The sequence below is a fragment of the Cariama cristata genome, unplaced genomic scaffold, assembly GCF_000690535.1.
Source record: "Cariama cristata isolate BGI_N322 unplaced genomic scaffold, ASM69053v1 scaffold15346, whole genome shotgun sequence".
In the NCBI taxonomy this organism is placed as follows: domain Eukaryota; kingdom Metazoa; phylum Chordata; class Aves; order Cariamiformes; family Cariamidae; genus Cariama; species Cariama cristata.
The window spans coordinates 1028-28725 of NW_009622781.1; the positions used below are offsets into that span (position 1 = coordinate 1028).

The 27698-nt window shown below is 47.0% G+C and overlaps 1 protein-coding gene across 1 annotated transcript; it reads left to right on the top strand.

Annotated features, from left to right (window-relative positions):
- Nucleotides 1-23906, top strand: DUSP10 (dual specificity phosphatase 10). The gene is made up of 3 exons (XM_009702485.1): nucleotides 1-844; nucleotides 18741-19118; nucleotides 22605-23906. Exons 1-3 carry the CDS (start codon nucleotides 43-45, stop codon nucleotides 22868-22870), a joined length of 1446 nt encoding a protein of 481 aa, XP_009700787.1. The 5' UTR covers nucleotides 1-42; the 3' UTR covers nucleotides 22871-23906.
- The last annotated feature ends 3792 nt before the right edge of the window (nucleotides 23907-27698 follow it).

Genomic DNA, 27698 nt, shown 5'->3' on the forward strand with positions numbered 1-27698 from the left:
TGATCTTGAGTTCTTCTTAACTTGCTAGTGCTCAGCCTCCTCATGCCTCCATCTCCTTTAGACGACAGGGTAGCAGTGGCACTTTCGAGGCCAGTGAGACCTCAGGATCTCAATCTTTGTTTAGACTCTAGCTGTCTTGAATCTGCCTCTTCTGCCAGTGAGAGCCACTCCAGTCTGCTCGGCGCAGCTGTCGTGTCCCTAAAGACTGCTAATCTCACGTATATGCCCTCATCTAACAGCTCTGCACGCTCCCTGAGTTGTGGATGCAGCAGTGCCAGTTGCTGCACTGTGGCAACGTACGACAAGGACACTCAGGCCCAAACTCAAGCGAGCACCAGCAACGCCAACGCCGGAGCCTCCACCGCCTGCCCTGCCAACCAAATGGTCAACAGCAATGAGAACACCGGCAGCTTGAGCCCGCTGGGCGGGGTGGGGAGCCCGGTCTCAGGCACCACCAAGCAACTCGCTAGCATCAAAATAATTTACCCCAACGATCTGGCAAAGAAGATGACCAAATGCAGCAAGAGCCACCAACAGAACCAAGGGCCTGTCATCATTGACTGCAGGCCATTCATGGAGTATAATAAGAGCCACATTCAAGGGGCTGTCCACATTAACTGTTCTGACAAGATCAGCCGGAGAAGGCTCCAGCAGGGCAAGATCACTGTCTTGGACTTGATCTCCTGCCGGGAAGGCAAGGACTCCTTCAAGAGGATCTTTTCCAAAGAAATCATAGTTTATGATGAGAATACCAATGAGCCAAGCAGAGTAATGCCTTCCCAGCCACTCCACATAGTGCTGGAGTCACTCAAGCGAGAAGGCAAGGAACCCCTAGTCCTGAAAGGTAATCCTTCTCTTTGCCCACACGCACTCTCGCGGTTCGCTTTGTGGTGCCTGTACTCTGGTGTCCGCCTTGCCGATGCTTAAACTTTGAAAGCGCCTGTTTATCTCCAGCAAGGCCTGTGTGCCTCAAGTCACCAGTGGCGAAGTAAATGCCTTCTGTGGACAAATCAGGGAGCCAGTAGCGGGGAGATGCTTGCTTTTCTGTGACTGTTGTCCTTGAGTAGTGGAGGGGGTGGGAACTGGAAGGAGGAGGAAACATGCTTCCTGGTGTCTGTCTGTGCAGACAAAGAATTTCCCCCAGTGCTTATACGGAGTATTTATAGCCCAAGGGGCAGAGGTCCAGGAGGGTATACTTCTCTTTTAGCTCATCAGACTGACCTTTACTTAGCAGCCTTATTTTAGTCAGTATAAAACTGAACTCATAGGTGCTGAAGATGGGCAGTGGGAGAGTAAAAGAAGGGAGGAGGAAAGACGAGGGAGGCCACTTGGTCTAAGGCACTGCATCATGGACTACTCAGCAAAACTTGAAGAGCAATCACGCCTTGTTTTGGTGGTATGGGATCAGAATAATGGACAGAGGGAGATACTTGGTCGAAGAAGTGATCTGAAAGTGTTGTGTTTACATGTATGCGTGCTTATATGTGTATATGGTTTTCCTGTAAAGGCTCCTGTTTTAATGCGGTGTTTGGTCTATCCCCTAATGCCCTGGGGGAAACAAACCCCACCAATTAAGGCAGCATCCAAGGACGCTTCCCTTTCTTCGCTTTATTGTGTAGCTCCTGTTGATAAAAATGCTGCCCTCTAGACTGAATCTCCTTTCCCCTGGGTATTTGTGCCATTCAGAAGCGTGATTGGCAGAGACTGGCTGTGGCACTGAGAAACCGGGGAAGGATTTGTTGCTTAGTTCATACTATGTGTATTTAATTCACTTAGTTTTTCTGTACAGCTTACTACTTCCAACCTGCACAATGTGGCAGGAGAATGGATTGGGCTGATAGTTTATGCCCTTTCCTCTGTTTAGTGTCATAGCTTTACAGGAGCTATGGGTCCTGCGAGATACTCCTCTGGGGTTGTATCTTGTGGAAGCTTAAAAGTTGCACTGGACTTTCTCTTTCCTCCTAGGGCAAGTGTATGGTCATGCTGGGCTTGCTTTGATACTTGCTGCAGCTTTCCAGTATGCTTTTGTTGGGTCTCTCAGGTTGGGATGGTGGCCTCCATCTGTAAAAGAGGGAGAGGAGATACTTTGTGGAGTGAGGTTACCACTGAAGTCCTGCATTTCTGGTGGTAATCATTCTGTTGTACAGCCCTTGCAACTAGATAATATGGTTGTAGTCTGCAAGCCTTCTTATCCTTAGAAAAGTGCCATGCTGAAGGTGTTTTTACTCTGTTTGTCTGAAAACGCCAAAGCTTCTGTGGACTCAAACTGGCAGTTTTTCAATACCTGAAGTAAGATCCTGGCTGAGATGGAGCTTCAGAGCCATAGCTAGGCAGCACCGAGCTGTCGGGCCCTGTGGGCAGCCCCTTCTCCCACCTTCCAGCGCCGGAGCCCCTGGGTGCTGCCCTGGGTTTAACTGAGTGCTTGCAGGATTGCATTAGGGCTGTGTTAGGTTTTCAACCACCGAGACATCTTAGCACCCGCTTTGAAGACCTGCTTAGCAGAAATCCCCTCCCCAAACTGTTCTACCGACCGACCTGGAGGCGTGCTAGAAGATGGAGGAAGCCCAGATCCTTTGCTTTTTTGGATGTGGTGATGGGCTGGCCCAGAGCAGACCTCACCTGGGGAAGTGTGCAGCGAGGAGCTCCCCCATCACCTTAACTCCCTTCCCCTCCTTTGAAGTGGGACTCAAACTGGGATCAAATAGGAAAAAGCAGCTTTTAAGAAGGCTATGCTTAAGTTTCCGAGCTGGAGGAGTGGTGCTAGAAGCGTTCGTTATTTGGTTTCACTTGTCAGTGTTTTTTTTCCATCCTGTTTCAGCAGCCTGGGAGCTGGTGTGTGCACACCCCTGGGTTCAAGCACCAAAATGAAACCGGGGGTAGCTGGGGAGCCTTCTTTGCCTCCGTTTGTTATTTCAAGTGATTTCTCTTGCTCACTGCAATCCGGTCCTAATTTATTGCTGGCCCATCTGATCCCCTGTGTTGTGTTTGCAAACACTGGTTGCTAGCCTGGCTGTCCAAGTTTGTCCCCCTGATCCGGTGCCACCTTCTCCATGTTTGGTGCTGCCTGTCAGCCCGTGGCCCCGTTGCCGTTTTCGTGGCGCGGTGTCGCGTTGTGGGGCGAATCTGATCGGCAAAGCCGAGGGTTGAGTTACAGCTTTGGCTTACAGCACGCAGGGGTAGCGACGTGGCCCTGCATGCATTTGGGTTTTAGGTGCCTGAGTCTTTTTAAGCAGCAGAAAAACTCTGTGCTGTTTCCAAAGGCCAGGCTGTGATCTATAGATAAATGTATGTATGGGGCGCCTTATTAGGCTCAAGTTAAAAAGAGGTGGCCTGATTTATTTTTAATGTAGCAGACCAGTATATAAAGTAGCCCTGTGACAAGAGAGCACTGGGGTTTTATGTATGCTGTGGTACGGGGGGATTTGAAGACCTCTGTTCTTCCCTTCCCATCCATGCCTCTCTGCTGCTTCCTTTAACACGGCGCATTTGTTCTGTCATAAATATAACATTTGCGTAATTTTGATTTAAGCTTTTTAGAAGCAAAGATTTGCTTATTTCTTTGTTCACAAGGCACAACAGTGCTTGAGACGGGCATAAATCTCCTATTTAAAAAAGAAAAAATAATTATGTACTTCACGGTGCTGCTACATGGGCTGTAGCAGCCTAAGCTGTCGGGGCTGAAGCTGCTGCTCAGTTTGTTTGTACACAGAATAGGAAGAAGTCGTGTTTCCCGCCTGCACCCACACACCTTTGTACTAATCCCTGGTACTGCACGCTCACTGAAACCTGAAGGCCTCCCTTTTTGTGGATGTGCTTTTTTCTTTCTTGTTTTGTTTTGCCTAGCATTGGGAAGGAGAGGAGGAAAACCGAGTGATGTGAACCCAGCGTCCCTTCTGCTTGAGGCCAATGGCAAAGCTGTTGCTGAATTTGGGGCGGGAGAGCATGGCGGTGCGGTGGCCCTCCTGGGTGGGGTTGTGCCCCTTTCCCTCCTGCAGACCCAGCAGCGAGGCATCTCTGCCTTCCCTCAGCACCTCAGCTCATAGCGAAAGTGGCCTGGAGTCCTGGGGGGTTGTGTGCTTGAGTTTGCTGCTGGGACCTACAAATAGGAACTGGGAAGTTCGTTTGCATTCAGATAAAAAATATTTTACCCAGAATAAAATGTTTAAGTTTGGAGTTGGGCATCTCTTTTCCAAGTTAAATGAAATCTACAAATGAAACAAAAATGAAAAATTGAAGCATCTGTGCTAACACATTTCAACAGCTTTTACCACAAGAGGAGTTGCCTCTGTCTCCCTGGGCGGTGTGTAGCGGTCTTGTCTTCATCCTGCCCTTCCTCCTCTGCCCGCCAGCCCCAGCAGCGGGAGCCTTGTGAACCCGCTGAAGTCTTGTGTTGCATTTTTAAAGGCGTCTGTGTTTGACTGCAGGGAAACACCAAATTCAAAAGCAGAAGTGCAAAATGTAATTTGGCAAATCATCCATTTCCCCCCGCCTCGTGTGCTGTAAACTGGTGGCTGGACTGCTGCAAGGGCAGTGGGGAGGAACTGGTGGGGTTGATAACAACTGGTTGCTTCCCTGTTCTTGTTCCTGGTCTGAGGAGCTTATTTATGCTCTGGCTTTCAGTCTTCTCATTGCTCATCTAACAGGGAAATAAATGAAGTGACTTGCTCTCATTATAGCAGGGAGTATAAGACCTGCCAGCAAACCACTTCATGCTTTCGGCCGTGGTCTAAGAATAGCTTCAGAGCTCTTACCATGCTGAAGTCGCATGTCGGTGAAGTTGAAACAACTACAGAAGGATCGAGACACCTGTAAAAGGAATAAGTACCTGGTTTATGTCGTCCCATGTTCATGTAAAATACTATCATCAACTGCCTTTGGAGTACCTGAGCTGGTCATAATCTGTTGCAAATACATTATTAATTATTATTTATATAATTTTACAGTGTTAGTGTTACTTAGAACCCTAGTTGGATTACACAGCACAAGTATGTTTGAGAGTAGAACTAGATGTAATGGTCAACAAATCCAGCTGACTAACAAAATATGTACCTGGCACTTATTTCCACCAGAGATCTCCACTGAATAATGATTAGGTCATGGTTGTGATAGGGAAATGTGTATTTTTTTTTAAGTGTTAAGTAATGCATGCGAAGCGTTCAATGTGTTTAAATCTAAAGTGTGTTCCCTCTGTGCTGCAGAGGAAATCTGGCCCTGGGGGGGAAAAACTTCTGGCTCTGTTGGGGCTGAAATTTCACCTTCAGTTTGAGTCTGTCTTTATTCTGTGGAAAGCGACATTATAATTAGGGTTTTGTTTATGCAAGCCACTCTGAAGTGAAGAAATGCCATAAATAGGAGCAGCATGCACACAGTCTTAACGTTTGCCTGTTTTGCGTGGTTACCCGCCAACCAGGAAGGAAATATTTCTCAAATATTCAGCATAGGCTTGCAGGGCTATAGGAGTCATACTGTTTAAAGGAATAGATTATGGTAATCTGTGAAGATGACCTAATGCATTGTCCCTTTGCGCATAAGATAAGATTATGTGTGGTGCCTTGGCCTTGTTGGGAAGTCTCGGGTGGGCCTGGGAGAGCGCTGGCTACAGAAATCACAAGGCTGACCTGAATTATTGCAAGCAGTTGTTTGCCTGGAGCTTTGTTTCTGGGTACTCGCCTGAATCTATCGTCAGCATTTAGGTTTTTTTTTTAAACACTTCTGTACTGTAAAAGTTAAACTTTTTTTTTGAGGTTCTTGTTATCACAAAGGTGTTTGGTAAGCAGGGCCTTAAAGAAGAGCAGTGGGGTATCATGGATGTCACCTTTCCCCTGCTCACCTAAAAGTCAGAGCTGGCGAGAGAGTCCTGTTCAGAGGAGACTGGATAAAGGTGCTGTCCTGAGCATTGCACTTGCTTCAGCTGGCAGGCCTTTCATCTGGTCTTGATCCAATGAAGCTCGATGGTTATCGTGGTAAAGCTCAGGTGTGCACCAGTACCTTTGGGTTGGACCACCAGTCCTGGTGGTGCCTCCCAGCCCACCCTGTGTGGGGGCAGAATGGGGGATGCCGCGAGCAGGAGGCATGGAGGGGTTCAGCACCGTTACTTCTGCAGCTGGAAAGTCTTGGGGTGCTCGAGGTCTGTGTGTGGGGTGGCTGTTTGATCCTTCAGAAGTGAAGCTGTGGGGTGTTGTGGGGTTTTTTTGTTGTTTTTTTTTTTTAATGCCTTGTGACTTTTTAGTACAGGAAACTCTTTGCTTCAATAAATATCTATGATTAAGGCAACCTCAAGTCTGGAAGCATCTCAGCCCACTGATGGTTGGTTTTGATGTGTCCTCTGCTGCTCTGAAAGATGTTTGTTCCCCAGGAGCATGTGTCCCTCCATAAGGTGCTCTCTGACCTGATTCTGGAACTGTACGGCAGCATTTTAGGGATTGAAGGAGGGGAGGGGGAGATGGGAGAAGTAGGTCTCTCTCCCGTGTGGTGCAGAAAGGGGGTGATCCAGCTAGAGGGATAACTCTGTGCCTAGATAGCAGGGCAGTCTCGGGGCCGGGGGAGCTCTCAGCGAGGCCGTGCAATGGTTATTCTCTTGCTCTGTGACTGAGCACACACAGCAGGCTTGCTGTGAGGTCTTGGACAAGTCATTTTAATCTGTCTGGGTTTTCTTTTTCTGTCCTTTGCACCATTTGTAACACTGAACTCATCTCTCTTCTTGCCATCATTGCTAAGCGTGGTTGACCCAGGTTCATCTGCCATCACGGTGGTGCCCTGGAACAACGCAGCTGGCTGTAGCAGAAAGTGGGAGATGGACTTAGGAGCACCTCCTTTCCCTCTTCCTTTAACAGTGTGTTTTTGCTAAAGTGATAAACTGCAGGCTCTGATTTGCCTGTAGGTGGGTGTTTTTCTTTTTGTTCTTTTTAAAATTCAAGGTTTATTTTCATGTCTTTCTCTGCTTGGGTGAGCAGGTTACCTCCTTTCTAAAGGAAAGCTCTACTCCCAGTGAAGAGACCAAGATCCAGAAGGGGCAGAAGCCTATGATCTCCTGGCACTTGTTTTTAGTGGTACCCCTAAGAGCATGTCCCAGGGGAGTGCATGCAGAGAGACCTGAGCCAACAAGTCTGTGGGGAGTGACTGGAACCTTGTAGGTCTGGGTACAGCCTGGTCCCTGTTGTCCTGAAGGAGTGAGCCTCCGATTGCTGCTGGTTGGGGCAACGTTAGCCTTGTCCAGTTCAACTACAACCACAGCTCCCTCGACTGGGGTCCAGCCAGCCCATGTGTCCTTGCGCTGGGCTGTCCCCACCGGAGGGGTCTGGGGTTAGCGCAGTCAGGGTGACTGTAAATCTGTCATCGCCTGCTGCTGGGGGGACATGAATGCGCTCGGTGGGTCGGTTGGCTTGGGAGCCACTGCTCCCACGAGGGTTAGAAGTTGCTTTGAATGTGTGCATCGCTGTGTTTCCAAGATACTGGCTTTAAAGGAGGAAACTGGAAAAATTAAGTGAATAATAATAAAGTGATGTGAACACATTGGTTCCAACTTTTTTACTATGTTCTAGCTTTAAAAAGCCTACAACATACCTGGGTTAAATCCCACTTGATTCACTGCAACAGAGAAGAACCACTTCTAGTTACGGGTAATGAAAAGAAGAACAAATGTTGTTATTTGTCCACACATGAATTATATATATATATTTTTTTTTTTTACAATGGCTTAAAGAGAGCTGGAAAATAGAAGATAACTTGCAAGCTTCTGTCATATCAGTCAAACTGGTTGTCCCCAGTGTATTATGCCAAAATGTGATATTGAGCCTTATGTAAGTAGTTGGCCAATAATGCTTTTTAAGGCAAAACCTGCTGTTAGAGCAGTTGACTGTACTGTGTTGGTGATGGGCTCTAATTCTTCTTGGTGTCTGCTAAGATAATGGGAGTCTGTCTGTTCAGCTGATGGAAACTAAGAATAAGCCTTTTGCTGCTGCTGCTTAGAATTTGACAGTGTATTTTAGGTACAAAACCACTTAATGTGCTTGTTTAACATGGGGTTAATGTTAGGTTCATAGGTGTTTGTGTTAGTCCTGCAAGGCAGCCTGACATCTCTGTTGAGGAATAACACAGTGCTTATGCTTCCTGGGAAACGTTAGTGTTAACTCTCCGGTGGAGACAGGGGGGACCTGAGTTGGTTTTGATCTGGCTGAAGAGATTCCTTGTTTGATTACTATTTAGCTCTGGATTCTGTAAATACGTCTTCTTGTTGCTATCCCCCTGCTTCCCTTGACTCTGGAGTATATGGATGCAAACTAGGTCAACTTTCTCTTGCCCTTTGGGGTTTTTAGGGTCTAGCCTTGCCTCCCTGACCATTAGGATTGGGATTTAAGTGATGGCAGGGCTGGACCTGAAGCTTGTGCGAGAGCGGGGGCTGGCTTGCACCATGCTAGTTCTGGTAGTTTGCTACTTTTATTTTTGGACAGTGTGGCACTGGAGTACGCCAAGACAGCACCCTTTATTTTGTCCAGATTTTCTTTATGTGCTTTGAAATAACTTACTGGGAAGTGTCAAATCAGAGCCACATATTATTATTATTTCTAGCCAAAAGGATAGAAACTCTTCACTTAAAGTTTAGATCTGGCAGGAATGGGTGGCACTCCCAAATGCTGGTGTGGTATATCAGCACCCTGTTTTCCTTTCATATTAATGCAAACGTTGCTGGTGTTTCTGATGTGAAGGAGCAGTGCTTTGGACTGGAAAAGAGCCTGTGTTCATCCTTGGGAGAGACAAAGCAGCCTGCTCTGTTGTTAGAAAGAAGCTGTCCTGAAGAGGTTGCCCTTAAAAGGGTAGAGTGAGTAAATGGATGGCTGAACCACGCAAATGTCAGTGTTCTCTAAAACATGCTAATTAAACAGAAGTGTCCACTCCTACACATTCAGGATTACAGATGTCTGACAGTCCCGGGACCCTTCTCCCTCTTCGGATGTGCTGAGCCAAAGCCCTCTGCATTGCCCATCCGTGATAGCACTGGCCGAGGTTGCTTGAGGGATGCACATGGTGATGGGCAGGGAGAGAATTGGTAATAGGTTAAGAAACAAAACAAACAAAACCTGGTGTTTCAGGCAAATCTGGTCTGCTCTACCTCTGTCTGAAAACAGACGCGGAGCTCTTTGTCAATGTAAAACCATTTGTGGTATCTTTATTGCATTAAAATAGTTTCTGTTCCCTCCCCCCTCACTTCCCCTGCCTCCTTTGTACATAGCTTTAGCATTTCTTGATGACCTTTTTGTTAATATGGTTTCCAGTGGGAGTATTTCACAGTAGAAGTATGTATTCCTTCAGGGTTTATGCTGACATTTCCAGTGATTATTTAATTGGACTTCATGTTAGCCTACATCCCCACGGGAACACATACTTTTGCTATGAGTTGTAGTAATGTGTCTAATTTTGAATTTCTGCTATAAATGCTTGCCCTCCAGGGAGGGTAAGTCCAGTCCTTGTCTGTGACTGCAGAATTGTCACCATAGTGTGTTTGGGATGTGGGGTTTCTTGTCTCGTTCCTAATTACATTCTTGTATAGCTTAATCCATGTACCGAAATCAAGAGCAAGCCTTCTCCTCTTTCACCTTCCTGACTGCCTCCCAAGAATAACACAGCACTTTGAAGGATGCTGTCATGTGGCTTATTTTCCTGTGAGTACCTTTTTTTTTCTTTCTTTCTTCCCTTGTTTCAAATAGGCAAACTCTGCACTCACTCAGCATAGGGGGATTTCCAGTTACAAGCTGGAACCACTGTCCTGAATTCAGAGATGTGGTCCAGAAATATTCGTAGCAGCTTCTGGACAGGCTGGTGAGTAGTCCAGTAGTGACGCCTTTTGAGAAAGCGGGCAAGTAAGGTAGGGAAGAGATGTGTGGGATTTGCATGGGTGGCCTGGACCCGAAACTTAGGGTCTGAGGAAAAACTGAGTTTAAGACAAAAAAAAAAATAAATATCCCAAGCTGAAATCCCCAGAAAGGTTCCCTAGCGACAGGTTTAAAAAAAAATAATTAGTTTGTTTCTAATTGTAACTAATTTGGGTGATCTAGTGGTCCTCGGAAGAAGAAAAGCTAAGAGGTGAGAGCAGATGGTGGAAAGAAGCAAGTCCTGTGTTGAGGTGTAGGAGGCATTGAGGGTGGTGATGTGGTTGAGCGGAGGTGGTGGTGGGACGGGAGGAGCCGAGAGTGGAGCTGGCCAGGGCCAGCAGCTTGGGCACAGCCCGGCAGGGGAAGGGGCTTTTGGTCACCTCTCTCCTGCCTCCCTGGGATGTGTCCCTGGGACAGCCAGCTGCGCTGTGCCTGCTCTCAAAGTACAAAATAAAAGTAGGCGAGAGCAGGGACTGCAAAGGCCAGTGGGAGAGGATGTGCTGTGGCAAGGGGCACAAGCTGTGGCGAGACGAAATTAGAAATAATGTGCAACTGCATGTGCGCGTGTGCCTCAATGCTGAGGGGGAACCTTTCCTCTTTGTTCGGCATCACACTCTTGACTTCTAAAGGGACCTCAAAACAGTTGTGTCAAGGATGTGCTTGTAACTCTCTAGGCCAGAATTTGTATACAAACCGACCTCTTGGGATAGTTCCCACATGGAAAAAACCTGACCTTGCCAGTTCTCTGGAATGCAGGGTTTTGCCTTTTTTTGAAGTGCCATTGGCAGCTTGATTAGAGGAGAGACTAGATTAGATTGAGTGTATCGAGGTGGAAGCTGTTCGTTGTGAACTATGTTTACTTTTACTTTTTTATGTTTGTTTAAAGCTTAATCTTTTGCGGCAAGGCTGATGCTGAATGCCCTGTTGGTGACAGGGAAAAGAAACCCTGTGATGGGTCTTTTGAACCTCCTGCAGACAGGTGAGAAATACGCTTGCAGGATTGGAAAGTCAGATCTATTCCACTTGCTAGTAGCAATAGAAGTAGAAAAACTTTCAGCTATGCCTCTGACGTCAGAAAACGGAGCAAAGTGGGGTCTTGAGGTAAATGTGGATGCTTATGTTGTAAAAGGATGGATTTTTTTTTTAGCCCCCCCGGCTCCTTTCTTTAACAACAGGAATGGTAACGTGTGAAGCAGTCCTGGTGTCACTGTGATCTCCTTGTACTGCAGAAGGATGGGCTCCCTTCTGTTGTGGGCTTGATCTCACATAAATATCCCTCCGGTGTTTTGAAAACAAACCAACCCCCCCCAAATTCCTTGAAATCAAAGGAGGAACTCCTAGTGTCACCTGGGTGCGTGTGGTCTGGTAGGTCCCCACCCTTTTGACAGAAGGGACTTGCCCTTCTCATCTCACCTTCCCACTGTGTGGGCCAAATACAGTGTTTTCAACCATGACGAGCTTTCTATGGCAATGAGGGCAAGCCATGGGTGCTGCTCAGCAGCAGCTGCGCTGAGGAGAAGGACATCTGTCTTGGAGAGTGGGAACACTCCTACAGTGACCTGCTTGGATTAGCCCCGTTGCCCTAGAAAAGGTGTCGGAAGCACACTTCTTCGCTGCGGTAAGCGGAGCCCTGCTTGGATGAGGAAAGTGGCTGTCCTGTGTTGCTCAGGAAATTTGAGCATCCCTTCTTCCAGTACCTCAGGATGAACAGAGTGATCCCCAGTATCTACCATGAACCCTCTGTGCTATGGCTAAAGTGGTGCCAGCAAGAGCTGTGGGAAAGGGTGGTGGCTGGATCTTCCGCTGCAGGGTGGTCTTAGTGCTTGTGCTGTATGGGTGCAACCCCAATGCCTCCGCAACCTCCCTGCTAGTGCCTTTGGTACCCAGTAGACCTACCTCTGCTTGAGGCTAAGGGAGTACTGCAGAAGGAATATGGAGAGTTAGGTGCTTTTCTCCTGCTTTTACTCTTTCCATGTCACCAGATGGTGTTAGAGATAACATAGTGGGCCTTCAGTTTGGTTATGGCCCAGATGCAAGATCCTTTGTGCACAGCTGTGAAGTTTCTGCAGACATGACTATGTTGGTCAGTGGTCTGAAGAGATGGCCTGGGTGGTTGTCCACATCCTGGGAGTTGATTTGGCCTATACTGTCCAAATTCTACTTCAACCTGTACAGCTCCTTTTTTTTCTTGCTGGAAGAAAGCAAACTGTGATGGATTTGCTGCTAAAAGCATACCCGTGTTGGTAGGGAGCAGTGTCCCTTGGAGTGCCTCTGTCCTGGAGCTCGCTGGTTCACCGTGCGTGGGAAAGCACTCCTGCTGTAGGCATGCAACCTGGGGACAAGACATTGCCTCCAAATAAGCCCAGCCAACCTCAACCCTGTGTAGGTTGTCACACACAACCTGTTGCGTGTGAAGGTCAGCACAAGGAAAGCAGTGCTACCTACCTGCTGAGCTGGTGGGGACTGTAGTCTGAGCCAAAGGGGGGAAATATGTGACAGTAAGGAAAAAAGATAAGCAAGCGCAGTGCTCAAAGGTAAATGCAGCTCACTCGAGCATGGTGCTACAGTCCATAGCATGCCCCACCTGTGGTAGAGGAGCAGCCCGAATGCCGGCATTAACGCGGTGGTGGCTCAGCACCAGTGTGCCGCCCTGCACCAGGACCTCTGGGCACTGATGGAGGCAGGGCAGGGAGGTGGCTGTGGGGCCTGGACCCTCCTGCCAGGCAGAGGAAGGACACAGCACCAGGTGGATGAAGAGTCTGGGCAGTACCTGGCCTCTATTTTTACATGCTGGAGTCATGTTTGTTTAACCTTGAGGCATCCTGCACTTTGAATCAACTTAACACAAAGTCATCTGTTCATTAATAACACAGGAGCAGTTTAATTGTTGTCTTAGTGGAAAAATACATGAGACTGTCATCAGCTGTTGCTTCTGGCAGTGCTTTTCTGCAGTAATGTAAATAAATGAGGTCACAGGTTTAAAGGAACAGGCTGTACTTGCACAAATTCAAAGCGTCATCTTAAACAGATACGCACCAATTGTCTGAATATCTCTGTCCTGCGCCCCGAATGCTCACTGTAACATTTCGACCTTAAACGCACAAAAACGCAGCCGCAGGGGCTTGGTTTGCTGTGTCGGTACCGACAGGGCGCATGCTGAGTGGGTATTTTAAAACTTGGCTTCATTCCTGAGCGAGTGAAGCTTTTGGTGGCCAGAACCCCAGGATCGCCGAATTCTCTACCACTCCCCCCACGAGGGCCCAGCAACTCAAGAGGAGGGGAAGTTACAGATCGAACATCTTTTCTGCTGATACTTCACAGGGTCCTGGGATTTCTGGTCTTGCTGCGCATGTGCGTGTGTGTTTTGGTTTTATTTTTTTTGAGATGGCTTTGTGGTATTGTAATCGAGGATGAGCGGATCCAGAAATCCGCCTGGACAGCTTTGAAAGCTGTATAAAAGGTCTGTTTGTCTCCCAGAACCACGTGTTCTGTCTAAATGTGGATCCCGCATCTGCAGTCTGTCATGTATAAAAATATGTTCCTGTTTGTAATTGCAGCGGGAACACCCAGTACCTGCCACACTCAGAACAAAGTATGGCCACACCGATGAGGTAATGCGAAGGTATTGCTTTATGGTGAGGGTATTTCATGGTAACGGCTTCTCTATAAGCGCTCTCACTATAGAGAGAGCAAGGTTGCTTACTGCCTTTCCTGTGGGGTAAGAGCCTGTTTCCAGATAGGAAATGTACTGCGAATCTGACAAAACACATTGAAAACCCACATCCTAGTTTGCATGTAGTGACACAGCCATAGAGCAGCAGCGAGGGTTGAAAGAGGTGCCAAAGAAGACACAGAGGAGGAGGGCAGGTGTTACTGTACTCCCTGAACTTTAATTCTCAAGCTTCTTGTTAAAAGAAAAAAAAAAAAGACACCACAAAAAACAACACACCTCACTTGTATAAAATGTGTGCAGACAAGGTTTGCTTTTCTTGCTTTCTTTGAAGATCATTGTTTCTATTGCAAAGTCATAGTCCCTCGTAAAAGCTGGTTGCCTAGTTCCTGCCATACCTTTTGTGCCTGTTTTGCATCGTATTTGCCTTCTTCTGATGGCAAATGACAGACACCACGTCTGATATGACTTTTATGCAAGCACCATGCCGTGTGTCTCTTCTTACCTGTTCAGAGCTGCTTTGACTCCTGTCCAGCTGCTCACCTGGTCCCATAGGGCTGGTGCAAGCCCTGGGCTCCTGGGTGGCTTCAGAGCTGGGAAATCTGTGTGCAGCTGCTGCCCGGGTGCTGCTCGGCGGGGGATTTTGAGGAGCTTTAAATGAGATGTTTATAGGCAGATGGCTGCAAAGAACTTGGACAAACAAGTGTGAATAGCTGGAGCATGCCGACTTGAAACTTCCTGAAAGTTTTGAGGTCTTGAACAATCCAAAGTCTGTTGTCGCTCACTAACTGTTCTGGCAGGGCAGGATGCTGTAAGATGTCATGCAGTGATAACTGCAAAAATATCTGGCTCTTGCATCAGTGGTGAGCAAGAGTCCTCTGTCTTCTGTTGCGTTCCACTAGATAGCAGGCAAAGCCATCTGCTGTGAAGGGTCCTGCTTCGTTGATCCATTTCCTTATGGAAGAAATACCTTGGGTTCCTCAGTGTGCTGGGCATCCTTGCGTGTCCATCTTCATTTGGGTTTGGGTAGGTTCAGCCCCCCTGAAAGCCTGCCTGGAAGCCATTTTGGAGCAGAGTGCGCACAAAACCCCACTTGTTCCACACATCCATGCGTGGGCTGCATCAAACTGGCTGGGCGGTTCGGGCTTTTTGTCGTGCTTTGCTTATTAGAACTATGTGGTATGTTTAAAGCTAGAAGAGGCAGGTTACAAGCGTGACACTCTGTAGAAGTGAACATCGGTGGCTTATCTAGCTGCTGGCGTTTTGGTTTGTCACTGGAGGTGGTTACACTGCTGGGTCTGGGCTTCATACTGACATTCAAACCACACTGCTGTGCGTGCTAATGGCCTTTGCTGGTGGATACATTATATATTGTCTCTCTGCTTAGACTGCCTGTATGTGATGAAGGCTTTTTACATGTTGCAAATAGCAGATGAAAAGCCGCTTTTAAACTGCACTAGTGAGAGGCTTCTGCCAGGCTGTGCTTCTCCTCCACACTCCCTGTTACTGCCCTCGGTAACGCTTCCTTCATGCCCCAGGTTTGGGAAGGCTTGAGCAGCTTCAGCCACAAAACAGCTTCTGTTCAACCACGAGTGGAGTCTCTGCATCCGTGCCTTGAGCTTCCTCGTGGTCTGGAGTTGCTGTCAGTAGCAGTGCTATGTCTTGGTCCTTGCTGAGTTTAACGAACCAACTCTTAGACCAGGCTTGCAGTAGCTACGTGTTGGCCTCCTCTCCAGGTACAGCCTCTTCTCTCCCACCTCCTCTCCCTCACTCCATGAAGACTTCAGATGCTGAAATAGCAGCTGCTTGACAAAGGAATCACAGATGCACTTCAATACCCTGTACATTGTACTTACCTTCATGTGGAAAGTCCATCCCTCTGTGATTCTTTCTGCCTCATCATAATGAACTTTGCTCGGACCTTTTTTGGATAGTAGTCTCAAACTTTAGAAAAACCTGAGCATTAGGCATGTATGAACTCCACTTAAATTACACTAGTGCCTCATAAATCAGCTAGGAGCAAGGATTGTGTGTGGTGAGCGTGGTCAGAGTGGATTAAGGGAACAGCACTCATGAGGTGTCTGGATCCTGATTTGGGACTTGCATGACATGTATGTCAGTGCTGATCCAAGATAAGCTCCTACCGTTGGTTTTAGAGTTCAGCTTCCCTCCGCAACTGCATCTTGCTGCATCCTTTCTGGGTACCAGTGTCCTTGTCCAGTCCTACCTCCCTTGCTCATGTGTCTGAGACAGTTCAGGCTAGTAATCCCCTCCTCAGTAACGTGTTGTTTCGGGGATGTTTGCTCTGAGAATTGCTTGGGTATGGTACTTTAAATATTGCTTGAACTGACGTCTTAATTCCCTATACACATGAGGGAGAATGAGGAGAGGGGGCATGTGGACTGACATTAGGAAAGATGAACTCTTTATTGGTGAATGTCACGAAAGAAATTGTGGGTGAAGCTATTGTATGTTTGGCTACTCCACTTGTTTGGGCGTCTTCCACGTGGAGTATTTAGGGTTGCCTTCCCATCCTTTGGCCTGATGTTCCTGCTGGAGTGGTGAGGATTGCCCTGCACCTCTTGATCTCTTCTGGATATGATGATAAGAGAGTTGCTCTGCACAATGTAATGGTCTCTTGACCTCTCCTCCCTGTTCTCATCTGCTGGACCAAAGCTCACACTGAGGAAGAGTTGGCAACAGGGCAGGCAGAGGCCCTGAAAAGAGGACATAGGTGGTGAGGAAAGAGCTTGCTCTAGGCTCTCCAGCTCTGCTGTATCTTACAAGGCAACTCGTGAAGCAGGATGGTGTCTGCCACACCATCAGTGTGTCCGCACCTGAGTAATGAAGCAATGGGATGCTACCTCCACCTATGGCCCCTTATTCCCAGAAGGCTGCAGGAGAGGTCAAAAATGAGTGCTGGTTCTGGAGTCACTCAAGCAATTTATTTTTCAGGGGTTTTCTTGGGAATCCCAGCATGCTCTAGTTGTTGTTTAAGCAGCAATATTTAAGCTGAATGAATTGCTGGCCTGTGCAGAAGGATGGGAATGTGGGTTAGGGCTTAGCCTTTAGCCCAGACTCTAGGCTGGGGCTGTCCGACTGGATGAGACTGCAGACATCTTCAGTTTGGGGACCATAGTCTTGTTTGTTTTCTTGAGTGGACTGAGACGACTTTTCAGACCCTGTCACGGCCAGGTGGTACAGTTGGCAGTCAAGCTCAGATTTTTGTCCTGGCTTTTCTTCCTGTCCTGCTCCCGTGTTACAACAACTTTGCAAGCAGAGATCTTTAAGGCAGATCTGTCTGCTCTGTGTCCTGTAAACAGCTGAAGAGAAGCATGCTTCTGAGGCAGGGGAGATACTCTGTGTTTTGTGGGCAATTCAGGGTTTTCTGGGAAAATGGGTTAGTAAGCAGCATGTGAAGGGCAGAAGTCTGGACATTAAAAAGGGCCCTTGTATTAAAGGGGCTGAGATGGTTGTAACCTAGTCTGGGTGCCTCGTGCCCATCGAGTACTGTGTAGGGCACCGAGATGGTCCCAGGGTGGGCCCCACCCTGTGGGCAGACATGTGGACATCTGGAGTTGTGGATCTCAAGACAGAGGCGTCAAAGCCCTTGGCTGTGTCTGATCCGGAGCCCTGTGTGTTTTGCTCTGTTTTAAAATCTTCCTTCACTAGATCACTGTGAAAGAGCATGGAAAAGACAAATAACCTCTCTTTTTTTTTTTTTTTTTTCCAAAATAACATTATTGGGATGGTGACATTCAGCATTTATTTTGGCTAGTGTAGCTCTTTCTAGTAACTTCAGCATAGCTCTCCCCCCCTCCTGGGTGGTTTGGCGTGGGTGTTTTTTTTTTGGTTTTTTTTTTTGGCTTTCCTTTTGCACAGTGCAACCCCCCCTCCTGGGTGGTTTGGCGTGGGTTTTTTTTGGGGGGTTTTTTTTTTTTTGGCTTGCATTTAGCAAAGTGCAATTGAGTCTGAACACTTGGCCCATCTTGATGCGGTGCATGACTCCAAGTATCCTGGTACGGCACAAACGTGTGCTTTTGTGGGCGAAGTGGGGGGGATATATCATTGCATTTCTCCCCTTTCCGCCTTTTTCTTTTGGAGGAGCCACCTGTTAGCATTACATCAGCGGCTCCCAGGAACGACGCCTCCTACCAAAGGCCTTACACAAAGTAGTTCTTCTTGTATTGTTTGTGCTAAAAGAGCTGATGTCATGCCAGCTGATGTCATTGTGTGCTTTGTGTAATCGCTATGGAAACCGGGCAGGTGGGGAGCCTGGGGCTGATGTAATTGCTGAATGAGGTGTAGAAAGAAGGTCTGCTTTTCTTGCTGCAGTTCTACAGAGCTGCCCTCCTGGAAAAAAAAAAAAAAAAAAAAAGAGGGGGGAAATGCTGCTTAAAAAAACCAGCAAGATGTGCAATAGAGCCAGGAGAGGCACGAGCCAAAAAAGCAACTTCTCCTTCCCCGCTCAGATCCATTTCCCAATCCATATTAATGTCCTAAAAATAACTCTTGTTAGATACTTTCAGGCAACCGGGGCAGAAAAAGGAGAGCTGTTTGCCACATGTTAAGTGAGCACCTCAGTCGCTGTTAGGTTACAAGGAGCCGTTTTCTTTTGTTCAGCAGCACAAACGCGTACGTAGCTGTAGCGTTCCCGGAGCTATGCTGGCCTGAGCTGCACCCACCCCTCCACGGGGGTGTTGGATGGGGGGATGCCCTGCAGGGCTGCTCCTGACAGGCACATCTGCTGTGGACAGGTAGAGCTAAAAGACTGTCCTGGCTGGCTCACTGCTCTGCTTTCGGTGTGCTGCTAGCCCGTTTGCATGTAGTTTTGAGGGTATTTTCTTTCTTGGAAAAATACTTTTTGTCTTTCCCTCCCTGCCTTTGCCTCCTCCCATGGGCTGGTAGGTGAGGCAGCCCCAGCACACTGGTGTTGCATAGAGGCGTGTTTGTCTGTGAGCCCGTTCCTTGGCACCGTCAGCCTCACGGAGGGGAGGACAATGCGTGCTGCTGATTCATGCCGTGCCACCCTTGCCGGTGGTGGCTGTGCCCAGCATCAGTCACCGTGACAGTGGTGGTGGGGACAGCAGAGCCAGCTCTGGTCCTGGTGGCCCCAGCATGTCTTCTGAAGAAAGGTGGGTCCAAAGCGTTTCCAACCTCAGGGTATCTGACCAAAATATCTACTTTGTCTCTCTTCCCAGGAGGACTCAGCGGTTTCAAGCAGAACCACGAAAACCTCTGCGATAACTCCCTCCAGCTGCAGGAGTGCCCAGAGGGGGGAGGAGGGGGTGGCGCATCCGCCGTGCCCCCCACACTACCTCAGTCCATCCCCACCACACCGGACATCGAGAATGCTGAGCTCACCCCCATCTTACCTTTTCTCTTCCTTGGAAATGAGCACGATGCTCAGGACTTGGAGAAAATGCAGAGGATGAACATAGGCTATGTAATCAATGTGACCACCCACCTGCCCCTGTACCATTATGAGAAAGGCATGTTCAACTACAAGCGGCTCCCGGCCACTGACAGCAACAAGCAGAATCTCAGGCAGTATTTTGAAGAGGCTTTTGAGTTCATTGGTAATTACCCTTGACTGGAAATACTCCTGGGTTTTTGTGGAGGTTTTTTTGGTTTTTTGTTTTGGTTTTTTTTAACCTGTTGTAAGAGTCCAGAGTGAATTTTATGCTTCGCTAACTACCCTGAAGGCTGTGTAAGGCCGTATTCACTTTTGTTTAGGTTGTCAGAAATGCTGAGCACCTCATGTTTCTACTTGTTCTTATCTCTGGCATATCCAGTTAAGTAGCCTGGGGGTACAATTTTTATCCATTGATAATGATTCCTACCTCCAGGCTTCCAAATTCAGGAAACCCCGAAAAACTGAGACTTTTGTCATCCCCTCTTCTTGATCCCTTTGCATTCCTAGTTTCCACAGTGGCTTCCAGCCAGTTTTTCATAGTAACTACTATTAATGATGGCTGAACCTTTCCAAACTTAATTTCATGAGAAAACTGACAAACTTTTACACTTCACTTGTTCTACCATTAGATTTGTAACTTCAGAGTGTATATGTGGATGAGTGGATTGTGATGAAAACTGGTATTAATAAGCCTCTAAACCCTCTAGGCTGTGTAAGAGAGTTCACCACAGACATGCAGCTTGTTGGGGAGGTTGCTGAAGAAATGACCAATCAACATTACCTGCCTTGCTCTGAACCTCACTACGATCCATGCAGCACAGCCCTCAGCAAACTTTAGGGCTGTGTTCAGCTCTGGTTGGCCATCTAGGCTAAAACCAGGTGGCTTCTTGAAGCAAGGCTGGTCAGCAAGGACATCAGCATGCGATGCTGAAAGCTTCTGAGGACCTTCCCTTGCCCCTCTTTATGTCTTTGGGCACAGCTTTTGCAGCATAGGCAATGTCCACTTGTGCTTCCCCAGCACAAGTATGTGTCCTGAGAGGTTTTCTGAAATATACTGGGGGGACAACTGACACATAATTTTATCTTGTGCTGAGGCTGGGCTAATCTATTTACCAATACTTCAGGCTCGATGGTGGAGGACTAGACAAAGGAAACGTGCTTCTGTGCTGCATCACAGCTTAGGTCCTTAGCTGACCCCATGCTGAAGTGGGTGCAGAGCTGTCTTCCTCCCTGCCCTCAGACCATCAATGTTTATGGCCCTTGAGTCAGAGTGTGGGTACTCAGCTCCTGAAACTCAAGTCTGCTCATGCTGGCTCTGTGGAGGTGCTCTTGGGCTCAGCAAGGATTGGGCCCTAGCTGTGGGACCGGGTCCCAGGGCAGGAGATCCAAGCTCAGCATATTCTGAGCCCCATCTGCCCCCGCCGAATGCCTGGGCAAGGGCTCGTTGCTCTGAAGCAGACAGCTTGTCAGCCTGCTCCGGCTGCCTTTCGGTTGGCAGGGGCTCGTTGTGGGCTGCTGCCGGCAGTCTTCAGCCGTGCCACCTTAATGAAGGTGAAGAGGCAAATCAGTGCTTATACTGCAATTCAGGTGGAGTGTGGCATTAAGGCTGGAGTCTTACCACTGAGAGCTGTTGCCAGGAGCCCTTGGGCTTATCCTCTACAGCGTAGAGGACCAAAGGATCTCTACTTAAACCCAAATTTTTCCCTAGTGTTCCTAACCCAATCTCAGCACTGCCCAAGTGTTCCTAACCCACCCCCAGTGCTGTCAGTTCCCCAAACCGCTCATTACTATGTGCATGGGAAGGTGAACACCCCTTTTTGGGTGAAGGGAAGCCCTCTCTGAGGGCAGGGCAGATGGAACGGTGCTTTCATCCTTTCGGAAGAAAAGATGAGTCAAATCCAGTAAAACCTTAAACTTTGACTTCAACAAGATGGGGAGATGCAATGGGCTAAGCTTACATAAAGAAACTGCAAAGCTCTGTTGAGGTTCTTTGGGGGTGGGAGGGACATTTCTGCACCCAGCATCACTTTGAACTGCAGGATTAGAGCTCTGGAAACCACTAAAAGAAGTGTTTGGCTTACGACCTTAACCAAGGACAGAGAAAGCAGCCTTGCTCTGAAAAGGTTTAGAAAGTGTTTCAAAACCCGTTTTACTTTCCTTTTTAATAATTACAGCTTGAGGGTCTGTCTTTGTTTTTAATAAACAAGTGTTTCTCAATTGAGAGTTTTTTTTCCATAGCAAATTTAGCCATCTGGGGAAGTAACTAGTCAAAGCTTTCCCTTCCTCAGGGTAAATTTTAAATTGCATTTGAGAAGATTTGGAAATGTTTAAACAGCAGATCATTGGCCTATGTTTCTTTAAATATGTATTGAAAAAAACCACAACCAAACCCAGTTTTAGTTAAGACTAAAGCCATAGGAAGTGAAATCATCAAAAACTCTCTGGGAAAGTGTGTCAAAATGTGTTAGAGTGTTTCAGCTTTCTGAAATACTAACTGGCAAAAATGTCTAGAGGGAAGTTGGCTTTGTTTGTGCTTTCACAATACAGGTTGAACCATACTCTTGGTGGGGTTGGATTCATGCTGAAATTTGCAAGCTAGATTCGTGCTCTTCTTGCAGACTAAAACAAAAGAAATGAGTTGAAGTGTCACATATTGAAAGTTTCATCTTCTGTTTTAAAAGCAAGCTGTGGGAGATGAGGGTAGTGTGGTAGCGACTCTTTTCTTTCTCTTGTCCCGTTAGCACGTGGTTCCAGGAGCTCTGTCCTCCCTAAATCCCACCTGAGCTGCATCCCTCTAAGTGATGTATCTTGGTGGAGAGTGTGTGTGTGATTGCATGCGTTGTCCTTTCCCCACCGCTCCGAGTGAGAAGCTCAGGAGGAACAGCGTTCAGGAGAACGTGATGCTGTGCTCAAATCACGAAGAGACAGGGATGGCAAATCCCTTTTTCACACCGCTGAAGGGGACCGAGTCAAAAGACACAGAGCTTGGTATGCAGGAAGTGAGGAGTCAGAATTTGAGGTCTCTTACCGCTGAAGTCTTGCTGAGGTATAAACCAGACCCAGCTCCTGCTTTGGCAGGGACACCAGAGCAGAGTGCCCTGCTGAAGCTCATTGCAAGAATAGCTTTGTAAAAGCCTCAAAGAAACAGATGAATTGTTGTGAACTGAATCTGAAAATACCTGTTTGGTGTTGTGTTGTTTTGGGTTTTTTGTTTTTTTTTTTTTTGTTTTTTTTTTTTTTTTTCCAAGGTGGTGTCCTGCTTTGAAAGACAGGGAGGTTGAGATGCTGGTGTAATGCAGCAGCATTGCAACAGAGGTTAAGATGAAGCCCGAACTGCCTCATCTTAGGCCTTGACCTCCTAAATAAATGCTCCCGAGTAGCACAGCAGTGTCTTTCAATGTGTAGTTCACCAATAAAGAGATAAAAGTGAACGTAAGGATTTTCAGCGTTAGACTGGCCTGTGTGTTTCACATTCAGTAACTGTGAAACCCCAAAGGAAGATGGACTGGAGGGGAAGGGAAGGAGATGCTGCTGTGCTTATAATGAAATAAAGGGACTTTTCACATTAAGTTACTCTTAATTGCACTGAGCTTTTTCAAATTTACAAACTGGCAAAAATCTTACTTTCTTCTGTCTCTTTCGTTTCCAGAGGAAGCCCATCAGTGTGGAAAAGGTCTTCTCATCCACTGCCAGGCTGGTGTCTCCCGATCTGCCACTATAGTTATTGCGTACTTAATGAAGCACACACGCATGACCATGACGGATGCCTATAAATTTGTAAAAGGCAAACGACCAATCATTTCCCCTAACCTTAACTTTATGGGGCAGTTACTGGAGTTTGAAGAAGATCTAAACAATGGTGTTACACCGCGAATCCTCACACCAAAGTTGATCGGTGTAGAGACTGTCGTGTGACAGCAAAGCTGCGAGGAGGCGGTCAATGAAGGTGTTAACCTATTCTTCACCTGATTTGGGGCAGTGATGGGTGGGTTGTGGGTTTTTCTTTTTAGCTTTCAAGGGGGGGGGGGTTGTGGCAGACTTTTTGTGAATAAAAACTTTTTTTTTTTTTTGTATGGAAAGGTTTTTAAAAGATCCAAGAACTTCGCCGTGTTTGGGATACTGTTGTGATTTCCTTCCCAGATGCTGGCAGAGCAGGGAGGCTTCAGAGCAAAAGGAGTACTTTTTAAAATCAAACCAAGAAGAAATACTGAGGTTTTTTTTTTCCTCTTTTTATTTTTCCCTCCTCTCCAGCTACTTGTAGAGTTTATGGCTAATTAGTCTGTGCCGGTTCATAGACTGAAGAAACCTAAGTTGAAGATGAAACACAAACAGCCAAAACAAAGCAGAAAAAACCCAACTCCCTGCAACATGAGGGCCTTCCTTCTGCAGAGGCGTTGCTAAAGATAACCCAGCAAAACGCTTACCAGTGCGAAGGGAATCGGAACAGCTTAAAAAGTCTGCAAGGCACTTTTCACACTCCTGACTCCAACTGAAGAAGAAGAAAAAAAAAGTTTATTTGGCGTGTTTCATGTTCCAATTCTATTTTTCTATTTTGGGGTGTAAGGTTTTAACAGTAAGGGACTTTGATCATTCTATGCCATATGCCTTCACTGGCTTCTTGTGCAATAATAATTTGGGGTTTGTTTTGAGTGTTCAAACCAATTAGAGTTGGCTGCCCACTAATAATAAGTTAATAATTTTTAAAGTCTAATAGTGCAACGGCAGCTGGCTTGGTTCAGAAAGGGTAAATGAGAGCAATTATTTCGTTCCTTTGTATGATTTTGATCCTGGTTACAGTGCCATGAACCTTGTTACATATGTATATCAGAATGTACAAAAATTGAGAACGAGCAAAGTTTATTTAAAAATATTTTTCGCACAAAATATTGGTGTGTTTCAGTTGTCTGTGTAAAAAAAAAAATTTGATTATAAAACAAAATCTTTTGGAAAATGTGTGTTCTTTTATTTCTTTAGCAATTTTCCATTTTCTTTCTGTGGGATGGATTTTTGTTCTGTTCTTTTTGTTTTGTTTTTTTGTTGCAGTGTACATCTCCCTTTGACAAAACTGGTATCTCTTGTTTGGCATCTCCTCTTCAGTGTTTCTTTCCTGTCCTCTGCTGGTGAACATGCTTGCTTTATTTTCTACTGTACTCTTGCATCCTTCAATTTCTGTAACCAGATTTTTCTCTCCTGGAAGTGCATCAGTTTTGGAGCTGTTCAGCTGAATTAGCACTATTGGTGAGGGCTCTTTGTTGTTTGTACAGCTCAGTAGCCTTTTGGAAAAATAAGAAATAAACATTCTTCACTGATTCCTTTTCATCTTCCTGCCATTAGCTTGTATTCTATGTTACAAAATTGTCTGGTTTCTAGAAATATGTTGGTCTCGTGTGTGCTTTTCCCTGGCGTCTCTATAGCCCACTCCTTTAGCAGTTTCACAATTCCTGGGAATGCTCCTCCTGGGATTTTCCCCTCTGTCTTGCCCATCTTTTTTTCATCCCTCTCCTTTTCCAGCTGTGTCAGTCTTAAGTGTGGTATGTATTGTAGGGCTGATGTTTCTGCCCAGCAGTGTCCCTTGGGCGGCTGACTTTTCCTTTCTTTGCTTGTATTTACTTTTTCTTTTTAATGATATGGTATAACCTGATCTCTTCTGGACTGTTACCGATTCTAAAATTTATTTGTACGAGCCTAAAATGAGTTAGAAAACATTTCTCATATGATTCTGTTGTGCAAACTGATATATCCCAGGAAGTCTGATAGCAGTGAAGGTTTTTTCCTAGATGAAAACCTAGATGGACTGAACCAAGTTTAAAATAGGTCCTGTCAGAAAACTTATGTATAATCACATTAGACATGTATATTTTTGTGGACATTATACTTAAAATGTTGTTACTATACAGATATTTTCTTGAAACTTATCCCTTTATTAAATTATTTTTCTACTGGAATTGATTTTTTTTTATTATTATTTTTATCTTTTCTATGATCAGTATTGGTCCTTTTGCTGAGATGCGCTTGGCAGCGAGCATTGCCCAGGCCGCAAAACCTCTGGGACCGTGACTGCTCCTGGGGCTAAGGAGAGATGTTAGTGTTTACTGGGGCTGGACAGAGAAGGTGCTGTTTGCTGGTTGGGAGCCTTTGTGGATGGGGAGGAAGGAGGTCCCTTAGCAAAGGTGGTCTCCTTGCACCCCTCCCTGCCTTTGGGCCCAACCTCTTCCAGCTGTTCTCCATGAGCTGCAGGTGCAGGACATTTGGTATCAGGGAGGAGGTTAGAAAACCTCTTTGTTTCTTGCCAGAGAAGCAAAAGCAGCTGCAGCAGGGCTGAGGGCTGGCTCAAAAGTTGGTCCTTGCAGCCTGTGTTTGTGGCTGTAAATGCTGTGTGATAGTGCCAATACCCTGCCAGGGAAACAGGTTATTTGGCAAGGGCAGCGTGCAAGCTTCCTACTTGCCTACAGCTCTCCTCAGCGTGAAGGGAAGGAGGACTTGATTCAGAATTGGTCTTCCCTGTTACTACTGTTTTCTTGTTGCTGTGCTACGTGGGCTGATATGAACGTCTCCAGTGGGAGGAAGGACCTGCCATGCTGATGTTGCTCGTGGTGTCCTCCAGTGCTGCCTTGGATCAGGATCAAGTTTGCAGCCATGTAAGTTCTTGCGTTTGGTTCTTATTTAAGCCTTTGCAGCCCTGAGTAAGTTACTGGCGGTGGAGGATCCGATGCATCTGCCTTGGTAAGGCTGAGCAGTGCTGCTGCTTTGTGCACGAAGGTGGAGTTTGGAGGGCTTGCTCCTCGCTGCAGAAATCCCTCAGCCGTTGTGCTCGTCGTGGTGAGAAGCAGTGCCTGACCTTGCTGTCCGGTGTGATGAGCTTGGAAATGGTGGGGCAGGGCGATGTGAGGTGGTGAGCGAGCAGAGTTTGCTATGTGTCTGTTGGTAGCAGAGGCAGCCTGGATCAAACCCCTCCTTTGTGTGGAGCTGTTCCCTTGGAGGAGACCGGAGCTGGGCGGGAGGAGAGGAGCTCAGGAGGGTTATGTCCCGCTGAAGGCAATGCTGGGAAATGGCAGCCTGGGAATCGCTTCACTGGAGAACAGGCTGGGGAGAAAAGCTGATGTTTTTCAAGCAGAATTTATTGAAGCTAGCGAATGATCACTTGACATCTTTATGCCTGAGGGCAGGAGAAATTCAGTTGGGGTCTGTATGAGTGTTAGAACGTCTGGGGGCCTTACCTGTGTGCATATGTGTGGGAAATGCCTCCTTTTCTGGTAGCCAGTACGATGTGCTGTGAATACATGCCTGCGTATTGGTAGAAAGCCCCTGTCTGAGCATCGCATGCTTCTATTCAGAAAAAAAGTTTTTAAAAAATTTGCCCTCGTTTCTAGGAGTAAGCAAGGCTGAAGGGGTGAGGGCCACAGTTGCAAAGGAATTGAAGCAGACATTGGCGTTGCTTTGCCACAGAAACCCCCAGAAAGGTTATTTCTGACTTTAAGGTCAGAATTGAGGCTTGATCGCCGATCCCCTGCCCTTGGCGCTGGCTGCAGCACATTCCCAGCCTCTCTGAGATGAGGCACGGTTAAAACAAAACACAAATTGGGAAAATCATTCGATAGCCTTTGATGCACACGTGGGCATCGGCGAGGACAGGACCTGCTTTTCCCTGCTCAGCGTCAGCGTCGCGTGCTTGTGTGCGAGGCATGCTACAGTCTTGGAAAACTGATTACCTCATAACTTATTTTCCTTTTCTCCCCTTTCAGGAGGTTGGGGTAGACCCCTGAGTGTTTCTTTCTGAGAGCATTGCCCTTGAGACCTGGGTTTTGTGAGTGAGTCCCTGAGATCCAACTTGCAAAGCAAGGCAGGGTGTTCGGACCAAGTGCCACTTCTGGTTGTGAATTTACTTTCTCTTTATAAAACTGGGAACTTTACTGAATGGTGAACTATTGGTGTGCGAGAGTGTTAAGACCTGCTGTAAATCTCTATTAAAGCTAAAACTGTTCAATTCATCAATCTTGCAAGCTATCCCAATTTTAAGGTTGGACTTTTGGAGTCAACTTAGCACAGAAAGTTAAACAATCTCTTGTCTTTGTTCTTCTGGGTCACATTGGGGGCTGAACCGAATCCGCCTTTTTGTCTTGACAGAAGATTTTCTGAAGCTTCCTATGACTTTACCTTTCACAAATGTGCTAACGTCCTTTGGGGAAAGATGAATCAAGGGTCTCTCTCCTACCCGCTTGACAGATATAGGCTAGGAGTGTTTCTCGATGAAGCACTCGTGTAGGAAGTGCGCTGTTACCTTATGGTCAGAAGATCTGCCAGCGACTTCTTGTAGAGAGGCGCGTTCAAAAGCACAGACAGGAGCTGACGAGACTGAGGTAGGAGCCACGAGGGATGTGGGAAAGTGCCGAGCAGACTGGGACCGTTTTGGCCTCGGGTCCTGCTCGGCCACGATGGAGCTGGCAACTGGCAGCAGGAAAGCCTCTGGGAACTGAAGATGCTGGTTCAGTAGGGAGAACAGAAATAAAGCATGCCATCTCTTAATGGAGTTAAGGAGGTAATCAAAGAGAGAGAACAAGCGGTTGATGGCTGTCTTGTTAGCAGGTATCTGCTTTCCTGTGGCGTGTTTGCCTGCTGCTCCTGTAGGTACCACAGAGGGGGTTGCTGATGAGCAGGTTTCAAATGGTTTGAGCACAGCCTGGCATCAGTAGCTGATGGTTGGAGCTGCTGGTTTCCCCCCCTCCTGAGCATGCTGCTGCCGGCA